The sequence below is a fragment of the Fusarium odoratissimum genome, assembly GCF_000260195.1.
Source record: "Fusarium odoratissimum NRRL 54006 unplaced genomic scaffold supercont1.39, whole genome shotgun sequence".
Classification (NCBI taxonomy): domain Eukaryota; kingdom Fungi; phylum Ascomycota; class Sordariomycetes; order Hypocreales; family Nectriaceae; genus Fusarium; species Fusarium odoratissimum.
In genome coordinates, this window is record NW_022158780.1 from 56,291 (window position 1) to 71,454 (window position 15,164).

The following is a 15,164-nucleotide window of genomic DNA, read 5'->3' on the forward strand; positions in this document are numbered from 1 at the left end:
ATCCTAATCGGCTCCGTGCTATCTTGAGTCACACTTTCACAGGTAGGTCAAAGCGGCGAATGCCAAGTTGCGCCAACGACTTCCGGCCCGACGATCTCTCTCGTATCATGTCCTCACATATACCCGATTTAAGAAGCTCGCTAGAAGCCAAGACCATAGTCAAGCTTATCTGACACTCCAATTAAAGTCCCTATCGCCAACACTTTATTTGCACCTCCGTGGTCGACATCGCACTAGTCATTAATACCGAGATAGTGATGAGGTTTTAGGCCTTGATTCGCGGAATCAGCGATACCCCTGTCTGCTAGCTGAGCGCTAAGCCAGGTATCTCGCATGCATAAACTAAGCATACTCTCTAGTGCAAACATAAGAACCTTAGGATATTCCCGTATGGGTAATGTGTCCGAATCACGCGAGCTCATTAGAAAGAGGATTAGGCCCAGGGGTACCAGGGTCACACGAGGCCTCTACTGCCGATCAACTCAGCACTATCTCGCATTCATCCCATCATATTGCGCTATGTTGCTCCCTTTGCCGGATCGACACTATGATTTTCCCTAACAAGGGGGTGCATCCCGTCCAAGGAAGTCGGCGCACCTTTCCCTTTGTGAGGAGCGGCCCCGAACGAGATAGCGGTCATGGCAAAGCAAATGGCGGGGGAGGCCGATGTTCGCTAGGAGAAAAGGTACGGGAAGGATTAAGCAGGTCCAAGCATTCGAGGTGATAAGAAAATGATGACAGCATATAACCCCGCGGCTACACCTGAACCCCAGCATTGGCAGCCTTCATGCCTGGTATACCGTTGGACCCTTGAATACAAACATCTTTGCAACGTCAATGAGCTATTTTCGTCTTGATGACTCGTTCTGAACAGTAATAACATTTTCAGAGTTAGATTTATGGACCGTGATACCCAACTCCAATCATCAGCGACATAATCAAGGAGGAGCATAGTCTTACAAGGTAGCTAGCCAAGATATTTCGAGGCTAACTCCGCTACAAGTCTGTCTTGGCAGTGGCACTTTTGCTTGATACTATTCACCCACTATCACTTTCCTTACTTGGACACCTCGGCCGCCGTGACGGTTTAGGAAGCTGAATAGTCTCTATCCAAACTCAACGCTATCACGCAAGACTTGGTGTTGATGATATGGATGATTGGATCTAATCGTATTATCAATCAACTTAAAGTGTATTCATGCTGATCTGTGTATAAATACACTTGGAGATCACCACGATAATCAGCTTTACTATCCCCATCCACACAGCCTCATCTCCTCTTGTATCTCTCTGTTCATCATGACTAGCATCCGCCGCCTCGCTCTGGCTCTTGGAGCTCTGCTCCCCGCAGTCCTCGCTGCTCCTGCCGATATCCTCTCCAAGCGACAGGCTGTTCCCGACAAGTACATCATCACCCTCAAGCCCGACGCCTCTGACTCCTCTGTTGCGGCTCACTTGAACTGGGTTGGTGATGTCCACCGCCGCAGCCTCAACAAGCGTGACACTTCTGGTGTTGAGAAGACTTTCAACATCAGCAGCTGGAGCGCTTACTCTGGCGAGTTCGACAAGTCCACCATTGCTGAGATCAAGAAGAGCCCTGAGGTTCGTTTAAACATCTAGTCTTAGTCATTCGATCGCTTACATGCTATAGGTTGCCTTCGTTGAGCCTGACTACACTATGTACCTCAGCTACGAGGAGTCGGAGCCCGAGCTTGCTGACCGTGCTCTGACCACCCAGTCTGGTGCCCCATGGGGTCTCGGTACGATCTCTCACCGAACCTCCGGCTCAACCAGCTACATCTACGACACCACTGCCGGCCAAGGCTCTTACGCCTACGTCGTTGACAGCGGTGTCCAGGTCAGCCACACCAACTTCGGTGGCCGTGCTTCTCTTGGTTACAACGCTGTTGGTGGTGCTCATGAGGATACCCTCGGTCACGGTACTCACGTTGCCGGTACCATCGCTGGTACTACCTATGGTGTCGCCAAGCGGGTAAGTCAAATATTCTACAACCGTGCTATCCAGAGACTAACCAGCTTTCTAGGCCAACATCATCTCTGTCAAGGTCTTCGCTGGCCGTGAGGGATCTACCTCCACCATTCTTGCTGGTTTCAACTGGGCTGTCAACGACATCACCTCCAAGAGCCGTGCTGGTCGCTCTGTTATCAACCTGTCTCTTGGCGGTCCCGCTTCTCAGACCTGGACCTCTGCCATCAACGCTGCCTACAACTCTGGTGTCCTCTCTGTTGTTGCTGCCGGTAACGGTGATGACGCCGGCCGACCTCTTCCCGTCTCTGGCCAGTCTCCTGCCAACGCTCCCAACGCTCTGACCGTTGCTGCCATCGACTCCAGCTGGCGCCCTGCTTCTTTCACCAACTACGGTGCTGGTGTCGACGTCTTCGGCCCTGGTGTCAACATCCTCTCCACCTGGATCGGCTCCAACTCTGCTACCAACACCATCAGCGGTACCTCCATGGCCTGCCCTCACGTTGCCGGTCTTGCTCTGTACCTCCAGGTCCTTGAGGGTCTCTCCACCCCCGCCTCTGTTACCAACCGTATTAAGTCTCTCGCCACTACTGGCAGAATCACTGGTACTCTCAGCGGCTCTCCCAACAGCGTTGCTTACAATGGTAACGGTGCTTAAATGTGATGGGATCATCCCAGAGGATATGGATAGAATATATCAATAGTGTAAAATCAATACTACCGATATTTTAAGGTTACCTCTTAATAGACCCCCTTGAATACGCATTTAGTTTGGCCCAGGCTTATCATCATAAGCTTAGGTAAAATCATGACTAGTATGAACTAAAATGTATAACTTATCATCATAATTTTAGGTAAGTTTGTAATAATATACTCTAATATACACAACTCTACACTTACTAGGGCATATGTATTTCACTTCAGCGTAGATTGGAAAAGCATAGAAATCTTTATCATTGACAGAGAGAAATTGAGAGAAAGAAAGTTGTCAATTTGTGAGTTGAGGCTCGTACTACTGATACATATGGGGGATTTAGGAAATAGGTTTTAGCGACCACCCAGAGCAGGGAGGCCAGGGGCACCGACAGGAGGGCAGGTGTGAAGAGTATAACACTCCTCGGTCTTGCCAATGACACATCGCTTACCATCGAAGATAGTGCCCTCGCCACACTCAGGTACCTTGGTGGAGATGCAAAGACCACCACTGGGAGTAAGACCTCGAGGGCAACGGGGAGGTTCGACAGAGACACACTTGCCACCCTTTCTGGTAGTGCCAGTAGGGCACTGAGGAGGAGTGACTGATACACAGATATCATCTCTGAGCTCAGTTCCAGTAGGGCAACGGGGCTTGAGAGATGAGTCGCAAGTCTCAGTCTCAGAGTTGTACTTCATACCGGGAGCACAGCCAGGGTTCTTCTCAGAAGTACACTTGCTTCCGTTCCAGCTGGTACCAGGTTCACAGCGGGGAGGCTCCTTGGATACACAGCTGGTGCCGTCGAAAACAAGACCAGGTCGGCACTGAGGGTCAGAGTGATCGACGCAAGCACCGCCATCGAAAGACTTGCCGGGGTCGCAGATAGGTCGCTCCTTTGAAACACAGTTGGTGCCATCGAATTGCATGTTGTTGGGACAGGCTGGGACATCTCTCTCGGAGACACAGGTGGCGCCGTTGAAGATGTAGCCAGGCCTGCAAATAGGACGATCGTTTGAGATGCAGTTAACCCCATTGAAAGAGCTTCCGGTTGGGCATTCTGGGGTAACGGAAGAAGTGCAGTCGTCATCATGGTGGTTGGTGCCACGCTCACAGACAGGAAGATCGGGGTACTTGCAGTATCGGCCAACAACAGTGGATCCACGGGGACACTGAGGACGCTCCTCTGAGATACAGTAATCGCCGGTCAGAGTGTGGCCAGGCTCGCAGACGGGAGGAGTGCTAGAGATACACTTCTTGCCGCTAAGAACGCTTCCGGGAGGGCAAGCTGCGCGATCTTCGAGGACACAGTTCTCTCCGTTGAAGACTGCACCAGGGCGGCAACGAGGGCTTTCAGAGATGATACACCGTCCATTGGTGTACTGTCCAGCACGGCATTGAGGAACAGACTGAACGATACAGGTCTTTCCGTTCCACTTTCCGCCGGTAGGGCAGCTGGGCTCTTCAGTGGGACTAACCCAGCAGCGGCCCTTGTCATAGTGAGTGCCAGGAGGGCAGTCATCCTCATGGTCAACAGACTTGAAGCAGGTGTCTCCGTTGAAGTCAAAGTTTTTGTAGCAGCAGGCCGACTTTCCACTGGTCTTGTCGGAGACGATGTAGGTTCCGCTAGGGCAGGAAGCCTTGCTTTCAGAGACGCAGACTCTTCCTTCGAGGTTGAATCCAGGAGGGCAAGAGGGCTTGTCTTCACAGACCTTGCCATTGAAGAAGCCCGGCTCACAAGATGGGGGCTTCTCGGAGACACAGGCAGTGCCATCAAAGCTGGATCCGGGAGGACATCTTGGCTTTGACTCATGGGTGCATACCCCCTTGTTGATGACATAGCCGGGAGGGCAAGATGGAGGGGCTTCGCCAATACAATTGCCGTCGGCGAGTTTACTGCCAGGAGGGCAAGCCGGCGGCTTTGAATCAACACAGCTACCATCCTCGTACTTGAAAGGGGCAGGGCATTGAGGCTTGCTGCTTGAAGTACAAAGACGGTTCTTGAGAGTGAATCCTGGAGGGCATCCAGCTTCAGAAAGGGAGACACAGTTCCCGTCCTGATATTTGAACCCAGGGTTGCAACGTGGTTCGGCCTCGGACTCGCAGGACTCGCCGTTGAACCGGCTACCAGGAGGACAGCTAGGTGCAGTACCGATACAGTTGCGACCATTGTAGATCAGACCATCAGGGCACTTAGGTGGCTTCTCGCTGATGCAAGTATTTCCCTCAAGACGAGTACCCTCAGGGCAGACAGATGAGTGAGGGAAAACACAGCCAGTACCATCGTTGACAGTTCCAATGGGACAGCAACGGCTGTTACCAGAAGCATCTTGGACAGGCACAATCTGGCTCAGGTCGATGGACCGAGCTGGACGAGTGCTTGGGATGTCAAGCTGCGGAGGTGGACTAGAGCCATTACTAAGAACGGAAGGCAGTCCAGCTTGCTGAACCATGAGACGAGCATCGAACGGAACGTCCTTTGCTGCACTGCTCAGCGCAAAGCTGGAGAGTGCGATGATGGTCTTCCAGGATTCATGCATGGTTGGGAAAGGAAAGAGAAGGTGAAGGAGGATGGGGAGATGAGGAGTGATTACGAACTTAGAGTGCGAATGAAGTCCTCTTTTATCTACAGAATTTCCTGTCCGATTAGTTGCTGTCAGTGTTTACTTAGATTCCTCATTCACATCTCGTACTTTCGTTGACGGCATGATACCTTGGCAGTCGTATGTCCCGACCCAGCAGCGCCACGGCTGGAAATATTTGGCGTTTGTGAACGGCCGCCAATTCTCGGATGTCGCTATTCCGGCCGAAATTCGTTGTTTTAACTTGCTATTGGGTTTTGGTTCAGATGGGGACTTTCGTCTCACTTGTGCCGGTTGGTGGCTGGTATGATCTACAACTATCCCTTCTGAGCAGAGATTGTCTCTCAATTGCATTCTTAGGATGCGGGATGAAACTATCGTAAACCTGAGTCTTGATATCAATGGACCTTCCTGCCATTGCAAACCTTAGTCCCGCTAGAATCGCACTCTCAGCTAGATCTCATCATAGGGATACTACTTAGGGGATAGCGAAAAGCTTGGGGGTGTATTCGCAAGTAATTAAATACTCCGACAAGTTTAGCACATTTTAGGAGAAGGTTCAGTAGACTGTTAGCTTATGCTCGCCCCCTTGTCCAATAGTCTCAGCCATTCTAATACCCTAAGAATTGCCTTGATGCCTGCCTTCTCGTCGATAGTCTACTGGTTGCGTTTCTTCCACTAGCTCACGGAATGTCGAGGCCTTTTCTTCCGAAACAGATGTTCTGACGCCACTAAAGCTGTTCTGATATGAGGGAAAATCATGATATGATACCAATCTTAGGACTTGACCATGACGCCGGGGAGTCGGAGCGTGCGCACATGAGCTCATGGGCCACCATCACAAACAATGTCTGGCCTTTGGCTGCCAAAAAGCTTACCTCTCATCCCTTCCGACGTCAGGATCTCTTCCTTGAGAAGCTTTACCGCCTCCGCCCACTATTTGGACTTGCTTTTGGGTAATGATAGTCGTATTGCTAGAACATGTGTCAGATGTGAGGCCTTCAGCTGAGTGTCTTGAACGATTCCTTGCCGTCCTGGATGAACTTTTGTCTCACTGTTGTTACCGCGACACACAGATATAGATTTTAGGCCTCCCTTTAGTATGTCTCAAGGTTTAGATTTGCAGACGATCAGCACCCAGCTCGGAACGGGCCATCGGGCCAGCCGGCGGAAGGGATTTTACCTGAGACAGGCCATACCTAACTTGTAGAAGAGGCCGTTTTGCCAAAGCTTATCTATGAGGTCTCCGTAAATCATATGTCCCTTTGATCCAATAGTATTTCTTGTGTTGTTTCCCAATTCTCTCTCGTGCAGCTGACATCTAGCTTTGCCAGCCTGCTTCTGGCCATGTCCGTCCTTGCATGATAGCTATCTCAGCTGAGATGCTTGTACAGGGATCTTCTTAGACAACGCTGAGCTTAAATTTATTCGGATTGGTCAATTTGCGAGAGCATCTGCATTCAAATCTGTTCAAATGAGAGGGCTGAGATCGACTCCGGTGATTTCGTCACCATCACCAACCTTCGTGTGCAGCTACATGAGGAATGTGCCCGCATCTCGCTATGCTTTTGCGACAGACCGGCATGTGACGTAGATCAAAGGAACTATCAGACAAATTGAGCGTCCCGTGTTTTTACTATCCCATTTGAGATAGGATTTTCAGTTCAGTCTCAAACTGACGTCGGTATTTATCAGGCAAATGCCGGCGGAACCCTTCTGACAGGCTACTTGTCTCATGCTGCTTGGAATCGGCTCATTTCATCAAGGTTTCTGGGGACGTTCAGCCAGCCATCTTCAGTGCGGAGATTCCTTGTTGGTAAACATTGAGACAAAGCTGGTGCTCAAGCATTTGAGACAACGGTCAGCGCTAGGAAATGATGATGAAATGTCTTAGAAGAGGAAATTGAGAAGGCCTCAGCTGAGAATACGTCTTGCCATATCGATGGTGGTCAATTATGATACTCGATGATGAGCGAAGTCTCTGTATTTTATCGGAGAGTACGTGTCACCGTTCGATCTAGAGGTACATATAAAGCATGACATGGAGAACGCTTAAGAGGATTTCCTCATCCGAGTCTCAACCTTCATCTCAGTAGCAATCTCCAGAAATCCCAAACACCTTTTTACTTCAATCAACTCTCAACGCCCATCATGGTCTACTACGCTTTTCTCAAATGGGTACGTCTCCAAACTTCAGCAGCCATTTGGGGACCAGCATTCTGACCTTTCCTTAGCAAACTTCCGAGCCCAATTATCGATACCTTCTTGCAGCTCCTGATGCTGAGACCATCGATGAGTGGTGGCGCGAGGCTTCTACCAAGGATCCAGAGCATGTCAAGCGTCTCGGCCCTGATTTCTACTCTTGGGGCAGCGGCGCTCAGGCGTGGGATCTGGCTCCTTCATTCATAAACAAGATCATATACACTTTGCTGAATGATCGAGATGGTCGTATCATTTCGAACTTCAATCAACCTGCAAGAGTCAGCGTCGTCAGTGGTGATTCGTAAGTTTCCTTCAAGGCATTCTTCTGAAATTTTGTGTCTAATGTACTGTAGCTACTACATTCGGTCCAAGTCTAGCCCAGAGCTATACTGGCTTGAAAAGGGTGGTTTGATCTATGCGACTAAGCAGGGCCGCACTCGCTTCACCATCCGGCTGGACGGAGAGCGTGATAGTGACAGAAACAGGACTGTCATCATTGGCAAGGACTACATCTCCGTTGGTGCAGTTGGAGGCACTACTCAAAAGTATGTCAGCGTCAATGACAATGGCGAGGTCGTCCTGAGTGGACATGGTTGCCGCATGTACTACAACGATTTGAAGAACATGTTTCTTGCACAGGGAGAGATTGATAACCTTGGAAATGCCTCTCTCATGAAGACGGATGGCTTCGGCGAAGAGTGGGAGCTCGTCAAATAGAAATAAGCTAGAAACTGATAGCTAGTTCTCTTCCAACAGCGCAACCAGCGCCGGAGAAACAATCAACATTTCATTTGTAGTTTTGCCCCTGGCGTTTTCGATTCCAACCTGAATGGCCATGCTGGTATAATCTGCTTATCTATAAGGCCTGTAACATGGTTGGCAAGCAATTGCGGTGATTCGCTGTCATCTCTGGATGCGACTGTGAGCGCTAATGCGGTTACTGTACAGTAACATGCATCCGATCAGTTTCATTGGTTGAGAAGCCGTAAAGTTCCATTGATCGACATGGTTACTGTACAGTACCAGCAGCTTACGACATCATGAAGACTGGATCAAAGTGGTCAATATATAGGCCTATGACTAAGAATTGGCATTAAATAAATAGCTCAACTCTGTTCTTTCATCGTAGTCACCATTACTTGTCCGGTTCCAGCTTGTCTGTCATCCATTGTTCTGTATCGATCGCATCACTGTACTACCCCTCATTGCTTGGTTAAAATGTCCGTCGCACGATCTGAGCTCAAGTTCCGCGCTCCTCCGTCAATGCGATTGAGTGACGACTCAACTAACTCTAAAACATCTTGCCCAGAACATAATCACACCATCACCACATCTCTGGACCGAGCACGAGATCGGTTCGCGGTCACAGGCAATGCCATTGTGACTGGGGGTGCTGGGGATATTGGATCTGTTGCCTGTCGAGCTCTGCTTGAACATGGACTCCAGGGACTAGCTATCTTTGACCTGCATCCTGATGCTGGGCAAATGGCAGTCACCAGTCTTCAGAGCGACTTCCCTGAAGCAAAGATCACGTTTACCGAAGTTGATGTGACAGATTCCAAGTCCGTCACAGCCGCCGTTGCGAACGCAGAGCAAGTCATCGGTCCTATCAACATCTGCCTTTGCTTTGCTGGCATCGCCTTTGCTGCACATGCTTTGGACATTACTCCACATCAATTCAAGACCATGTTTGACGTCAACACCACGGGTTCATTCCTGGTAGCTCAAGCTGTTGCGAAGTCTATCGCAAGCAGAGGAACAGGTGGATCCATCATTCTAATGGCGAGCATATCAGCCCACATAGTAAACTTTCCCCAGCCTCAAGTTCACTATAACGCGGCGAAAGCCGCCATTATCTCTATGAAAAGCTCACTCGCCGCAGAGTGGGCGGTACATGGTATTCGTGTCAATAGTATCAGTCCGGGATACATGGATACTATTCTGAATGAGGGGGACGGTTTGGCAGAGCATAGAGCTATTTGGGCAAAGAGAACCCCATATGGCCGTATGGGAAACCCGGAGGAACTCACGGGTGCTGTTGTCTTGCTCGCCAGCAAAGCAGGTAGTTACATCACGGGCGCAGATATCCTTGTAGATGGTGGGATCAGCGTTTTTTAGAAATGCATGAGAAAGAATGAGTAGTACACTCTAGTCCCAAATTCAAATACATTTTTACTTCGTATGAATGATAAAGAGGACAAAGCTAAAGCGAGCCTTCTTATATTACTGGTCATCCACTGATAATCGATCTTATGACGATTAGTTCAAACTTCCATCGCATACGTCTCGGGCGAAGTATTCCGTAGTATCTTACACGGAGGTAATAAGTGCACTTGTGACGTGATTTTCAGTTTTATCTGAATCAGAGATAACAAAAAGAAACACGCGCGGCACTATGCCATGGCTGTACATTCGCCACGCGCATGGGGAAACTGGACATTTAGCGGTACTTAGAATTTCTGGGTTACTGTACAGTATCTCTCGCCTATGTCATAACTATTAGATGTTTGATATCTCTGAGGGTGTAAGGAACTGTACAGTCCATGCATTAGCGTCTCGTCCATTACTCACGACGACTCTTCCACTCTCCAGTTAGCAACGACCATCGATTATTTTTCAGGGGTTTCATTCAGCTATAAATGAGGCTATTTTCTTCCGTGATTCTTGTTTGAAAGATTCTTCAAATCACTTTTTATCTTGCAACCTCTGCTCTCCAAACGGCGACCTTTCACCATGAGTAAAGTCACCTGGCTTGACAAACTCCAGCAGCAAGGTATGATAGCACCTCCTTTTCTCGTTATCCATTTTAACTATTGAGTCGTTCGATAGTCAAGATTGACATCGACTGTATGGATCCAGAAGAGGCGAAGAGATTTCTGCCTTTCAAGCCATATGATCAAACGAGCAATCAGCGCTTGGTCTATGAGCAAATAATCTCTCCCGAGAACCGCGAATTATTTTTGAAAACTGCTGAAGAAGGCAAAGACGAAGGATGGGAGGTAATTCTTGATCGCATGGTAAGTCACTTTGTCTATCTTGATAGTAGCCACTCATTCACATCATCATCTGCAGAGTGCCCTGCTGTGCGCCAAAAACATGGAGAACATCCAGGGGCGGGTGTTGCTTCAGACTTCAGCTTTCCACGCATACGACACTGAAAAGGTTATAGCCCAGGCCCGATCATATGCACGCGAGTTCGAGAAGCTCGGTATCTCGAAGGATCGATTTTGTATCAAGATTCCGTGCACAGGTCCTGCTCTCAACGCCAGCCCGGTTCTACTCAGAGAAGGGATCCGCACGCTGGGAACTTCTCTATTTTCTGTTACTCAAGCCATTGCTGCCAGCCAGGCAGAGACGTTGTCTATTAGCCCCTACTACAACTGTGAGACCCTGTCTCGTTTATGTGGCTCTTTCGATATGCTCACATCCTCATAGTTCCTTGGTATCATACCGACCGAGAGCAGTGGCCCAATGCTAAAGACCCGGCTCTCGATCATCCTATGTCACCCAGGATCCTACAAATTCAGCAGATCTACAAGCGCCTTCGAGAAGAGACTGGTAAGACGCAACCACTACTCAAACCAGCAAGGTAGGTACCAGAATTCTGGAGGGTGAGAAACCTTGGCGCTGACTTTGCTTTCCAGCTTCATATCCGCTCGTGAGGCAATGGCCATGGCTGAGCTCGGCTGTGATCATGCCACTATTCCCGAGGATATACTCCTCCAGCTCTCGCTACTGGATGCTGAAGCAAACGCGCCACCTGGTGGTGATTCTTACATGAAGAACGGTACTCCCTCACAGCGAATTGCCCATCTGGCACAGGTTGATCCCCTTATCGGACCCGACTGGCCTGGACTTCCGGCACTTGATATCAATTATCTGGCAGACAACGGGGCCGCATTGACCCAAGCCATCGCTGCTGACCCTGTCACCCAGAGAGGGCTTGACGAAGCTATTGAGGCATTCAAGGCAAACGAGCTGCAGATTCGAGATGCGATCGAAGAAGCTTTAAAGCATTTCTGAGGATGGTGATTTCCTTTTTCGCCATTCTGGCCGATAGTAAACTCTCGTTAAATACAACTCTGTAACTCATTATCCCCTGTGCCATTCTGAACAAAAGATGAAATCTCGCTTCCACTAAGACCACCAACCCAAGCCGAACCCTCATCAACAACTCCCTGTGTCCAGAAACTTGCCATCAAAGGATCATCCAAATAAGAATGGCTGGGACCCAAAAGATCTGGGAAGGGAAAACTAGGCTCGGCCGCTGTATTTAGGCACAAGTTGAAGTTCACTTGCGGTTTCTGGTACGCTGAGACAGGTACAGATCCAGGAGTAGTTTCTAGGCTGCTTTGGATGGTGTCTGGTGTAATATTGACATCTGTTTGCAGGACAGGGGGTGCATAAGAATTATCGGGTGAGAAGCCCGCTTCACGTGTAGTCTCATGCTGGACTTGCGAGTATTCTTCTGCCCAGTTATCTCCAAAACCGGCAGGAAAGGTCCCAAAGACGTGATTCTTTGTTTCAGCTAGTTGGGTCATGGCTTGGGTCATGGGCTTGACCTGAGCTTGAGGCATAGATGGTCCTTCAATCTGAGCACGCAGAGCATTCACCTCAGCGACAAGCTGATGGTTCTGGTCAACAACTTCTTGCATGTCACTAGCTGCCGTTATGCAAAGTTCGCGCTGCTGTCGCACATGCTCTATGCTCTTGTTTACGATGAGAACCTTTGTAAGTCGTCGAGTATTGGTAAGGTTGGGCAGCAGGCGCGCCAGTTCCTATGCAAGCGCCAAAACAAAGTTACTAGATGATATCTTGAGGTTTTTATCACAGTTGGCCTCACCATAAAATCTTCTTTTAGTTCACCGCGGCGTTGTTTCTCAATAGCCAGGTTCCTAGCCGTGACGTCGGGCGGCAAAGGCCGAGGTCGATTCTTCCGCTTGGGTCGTGAGGTCTTCGTAATTCCAGCATTAGACATCGTACGACTTATTTGCAAAGTATTTGGTAATGAGTGAAGATTGCAAACGCGCCGTGGTTTCGAAGTAATTGTGAGCGAAATTGCGAGGGATCTGTCTGACATTACATCACCAACTACGCTATTGACGTGGTGGGAAGGTCGATCTGATCGGCCCGTATCAGCACCGAAATGTGACATTTAATTGGCCGAGATAGTTGCTGAGGGTGCGTTTACTGTGCAGTAAACATGTGGCGCAGGAGATCTATGATTAGAATGAGGCTGGGTTACAGGATGAAGAGCATAACTTTATGCGTGCTGTCATAAACTGTTTACGAATTTATCTACTGATATGAAGACAACACAGCTTTCCCATCAATCAATCATCATCAAGTCCAGCAAGAAAATCAGCCGATGGTACAAAGAATGTCGATCCTGTAACAGCCTTCGAATAGTTGAGAATCCGATCATGCATCCCAGGCGGAACACCGACAAACATGCGCTCGAGCATCTTCTCAATGACCCAGAGTTTCTTCGAGTACCCGATAAAATATGTGCCAAACTCACCCTGGGCCGGAGATCCAAAGGGCATATTATCACGTAGAATATCATGCTCACTTCCTCCCTCGTCTTCAATCGTAGCGAGACTCTTATGGGACTGCTGTTGCCCTTCATCCGCATCGTCAAGCTCAATGTTATCCAGCTTCGTGCGTCCAATGATGGCTTCCTGCTGTTCTGTCTTGAGAGTCTTCCATGCTTTGAGATCGTGAAGATATTTCTGCACCACGACATAACTTCCTCCTACAGCAGCAGAGTCGTCTTGCGCAGTGACAAGTACCGAGTCCTTGACATCGGGGCCGACTGGATTGGCAGTTCCGTCGACAAATCCAAGGACGTCGCGCGTATCGAAATACCTAAAACCAACTGTCTCATCTTCGAGCTTGACAGCATCACCCAGTCTATCCATGAGTTGTCTCTCAAATTCGAATGCCATATCTCGCCTCTCCGATCGAATATGAAAGAAGATATCACCTGGCGTTGACACAGCAGTATGCTTTGACCCCTTGAACTCTTTGAAAGGATGTAGCTCGTTAGGCCGAGGGAGTTTGGTCAATCGGTCCCATGCCGAGCTTCCAATCCCAACAGTACATGAGAGGTTTGCGGTTTGATGGCGAATTGATATGTTCTTGGTAATGTCTGCAATGCTAGACAATGTTGATCGGATTGTCTTGTCGGCATCCGGGTTGTCTGTTGCCGAGAGAACGAGGAATGTCGCGGACTGCGACAAGGGAGATTCCACCGCCTGAGGGTTCATTTTGAAACCGGATGGAACGGAACCTGACAAGAAGCGTCTTGGCTTACAAAAGGAGGAATTTGTAACTTTTAGCCAGTGGATTGATGTAATACGTGAGACAGAAGGACCCAATGGCGCCTGATACGTGATGAGAACCTGACAGGACAGCATATCTTGGGAGTCTCGAATAACGCCTACGATAAATTGCTCACGGTCGTCAGCGCCAAATGCGACATTGGCTGGCTCGTATAACCTCTAAGTGCATATTCAAGGATCACTACCCGAGTTTCGCTGACACGAGCTTTGTAAGTCTTCAGTAAATGCAAGATAAGGGCAACCTTATTGGAGGTATCGGCGTAATCATGACGCAGAGGGCTTACTTATACTGATTGCGGAATGAGTAATTGGCCAATGATGAGGTTCGCAAAATAATCAACACCGATGGGGTTGTTCTCACAATTGTGCTTATCGATAAGGCACTTGTTGGTAGCCTAACAGATAAGAGTCTTTATACACTTTGATAAAGCCAAATCAGTTAGTGTAACATCGCAGCCGCTTTCGCTGCATCCTGAGCCAGCAATATTTGAAATCATCCGCAGCTACCATACCGTGAAGGGGAGGATAATTTTATACTTGCCAGTTCGTTGGTTAATGCGTGTGAACTTGGAAGGCAGCGTTCTGCGTGCAACTTGCTGGACTAGACTCCAGAGTTGCTCACAACCATCTAATATTGTAGTCTTAAGGTTTAGAAATGGTTACATAGACTATTAATAAGGTCACGTAGCTTTCAATTTAAGATGAATTGTTCAACTCAATCGTTACAAGTCTTGAAAATCATTTAATATTCGTATTGCATTGCAACTCTGACAATGAACGCTGGCTGGAGAATAAGTCATTCACCTACCCTGAATACCTCTCTTAACTGCCACCCAGCTTTGGACCAGAGTGAATGTCCTCTGATGCCTGTAAGCATATGGCATCTGGTTGAAACTTTGAGACAAACTATTATGTTCCTTTGTTTCTTGTTAACAACTGAACAGTTTCGCACGCGATTACCCTTGCCATTCATCGCGGAACTTCACATGTCGCATGAACAACTCTTCAGACCATAGACCTAGCATAACAACCATACGAGGATATTCACGGCGAAACTTCCCCATGAGAGTTGTTTACCCTGTAAGTGTCGTATGTGTTGAATAAATGCCGTGCTACAAGGATCTGGCAAGGTGAGGCGTCGGCAGAAATTAATCAATCTGACAAAGCAATAGTCGCAAGCCATGGCCTCGTTAGGAAGGCACATGATGTGGCGGTTTCAGAGGAATACGGGAAGTTTAAGATTGCTGGTTCGTGCGCAGAAAAGCCCAGACTCGTCCATTATTTCTGTCATTAGTGCATACGGACAGCGCTTTGGCAGCTTTTAGCTTTGTGTAGATCCTCTTTCATGTGACCCAAGG

The 15,164-nt window shown here is 48.7% G+C and overlaps 7 protein-coding genes across 7 annotated transcripts; 4 read left to right on the top strand and 3 right to left on the bottom strand.

Moving 5' to 3' along the window:
- The first annotated feature begins 747 nt into the window (after positions 1–747).
- FOIG_14190 (alkaline proteinase) lies at positions 748–2,877 on the top strand. The gene is made up of 3 exons (XM_031215398.1): positions 748–1,602; positions 1,652–1,993; positions 2,046–2,877. Exons 1-3 carry the CDS (start codon positions 1,300–1,302, stop codon positions 2,643–2,645), a joined length of 1,245 nt encoding a protein of 414 aa, XP_031054792.1. The 5' UTR covers positions 748–1,299; the 3' UTR covers positions 2,646–2,877.
- A 42-nt stretch (positions 2,878–2,919) lies between these two features.
- Positions 2,920–5,323, bottom strand: FOIG_14191 (uncharacterized protein). Its single transcript, XM_031215399.1, has one exon. It carries the CDS (start codon positions 5,216–5,218, stop codon positions 3,035–3,037), a length of 2,184 nt encoding a protein of 727 aa, XP_031054793.1. The 5' UTR covers positions 5,219–5,323; the 3' UTR covers positions 2,920–3,034.
- A 1,779-nt stretch (positions 5,324–7,102) lies between these two features.
- On the top strand, positions 7,103–8,266 carry FOIG_14192 (uncharacterized protein). Its single transcript, XM_031215400.1, has 3 exons — positions 7,103–7,438; positions 7,495–7,763; positions 7,816–8,266. The coding sequence occupies exons 1-3, from the start codon at positions 7,412–7,414 to the stop codon at positions 8,177–8,179; spliced, it is 660 nt and encodes a 219-aa protein (XP_031054794.1). The 5' UTR covers positions 7,103–7,411; the 3' UTR covers positions 8,180–8,266.
- A 414-nt stretch (positions 8,267–8,680) lies between these two features.
- FOIG_14193 (gluconate 5-dehydrogenase) lies at positions 8,681–9,656 on the top strand (the record flags this gene model as incomplete). Its single annotated transcript, XM_031215401.1, has 1 exon — positions 8,681–9,656. One exon carries the CDS (start codon positions 8,681–8,683, stop codon positions 9,578–9,580), a length of 900 nt encoding a protein of 299 aa, XP_031054795.1. The 3' UTR covers positions 9,581–9,656.
- Positions 9,657–10,195: 539 nt separating this feature from the next.
- Positions 10,196–11,485, top strand: FOIG_14194 (uncharacterized protein; the record flags this gene model as incomplete). The annotated part of the gene is made up of 5 exons (XM_031215402.1): positions 10,196–10,235; positions 10,292–10,479; positions 10,535–10,844; positions 10,898–11,051; positions 11,107–11,485. 5 exons carry the CDS (start codon positions 10,196–10,198, stop codon positions 11,483–11,485), a joined length of 1,071 nt encoding a protein of 356 aa, XP_031054796.1.
- Positions 11,461–12,520, bottom strand: FOIG_14195 (uncharacterized protein). The gene is made up of 2 exons (XM_031215403.1): positions 12,306–12,520; positions 11,461–12,240 (listed from the first exon to the last, which is right to left on the bottom strand). The coding sequence occupies exons 1-2, from the start codon at positions 12,438–12,440 to the stop codon at positions 11,533–11,535; spliced, it is 843 nt and encodes a 280-aa protein (XP_031054797.1). The 5' UTR covers positions 12,441–12,520; the 3' UTR covers positions 11,461–11,532.
- Positions 12,521–12,607: 87 nt separating this feature from the next.
- FOIG_14196 (iron-dependent peroxidase) lies at positions 12,608–14,098 on the bottom strand. The gene has a single exon (XM_031215404.1). The coding sequence runs from the start codon at positions 13,879–13,881 to the stop codon at positions 12,796–12,798; it is 1,086 nt and encodes a 361-aa protein (XP_031054798.1). The 5' UTR covers positions 13,882–14,098; the 3' UTR covers positions 12,608–12,795.
- Positions 14,099–15,164: the final 1,066 nt, after the last annotated feature.

Bases quoted from the DNA above. Each gene is read 5' to 3' on its own strand.
- FOIG_14190 (XM_031215398.1), top strand. From the start codon at position 1,300: ATGACTAGCATCCGCCGCCTCGCTCTGGCTCTTGGAGCTCTGCTCCCC. The intron at 1,603-1,651 runs GTTCGTTTAAAC...TACATGCTATAG, and splicing joins AGATCAAGAAGAGCCCTGAG to GTTGCCTTCGTTGAGCCTGA. The intron at 1,994-2,045 runs GTAAGTCAAATA...CCAGCTTTCTAG, and splicing joins CCTATGGTGTCGCCAAGCGG to GCCAACATCATCTCTGTCAA.
- FOIG_14191 (XM_031215399.1), bottom strand. From the start codon at position 5,218: ATGCATGAATCCTGGAAGACCATCATCGCACTCTCCAGCTTTGCGCTG.
- FOIG_14192 (XM_031215400.1), top strand. From the start codon at position 7,412: ATGGTCTACTACGCTTTTCTCAAATGG. The intron at 7,439-7,494 runs GTACGTCTCCAA...ACCTTTCCTTAG, and splicing joins ACTACGCTTTTCTCAAATGG to CAAACTTCCGAGCCCAATTA. The intron at 7,764-7,815 runs GTAAGTTTCCTT...AATGTACTGTAG, and splicing joins AGCGTCGTCAGTGGTGATTC to CTACTACATTCGGTCCAAGT.
- FOIG_14195 (XM_031215403.1), bottom strand. From the start codon at position 12,440: ATGTCTAATGCTGGAATTACGAAGACCTCACGACCCAAGCGGAAGAAT. The intron at 12,241-12,305 runs GTGAGGCCAACT...GCGCTTGCATAG, and splicing joins AACTAAAAGAAGATTTTATG to GAACTGGCGCGCCTGCTGCC.
- FOIG_14196 (XM_031215404.1), bottom strand. From the start codon at position 13,881: ATGCTGTCCTGTCAGGTTCTCATCACGTATCAGGCGCCATTGGGTCCT.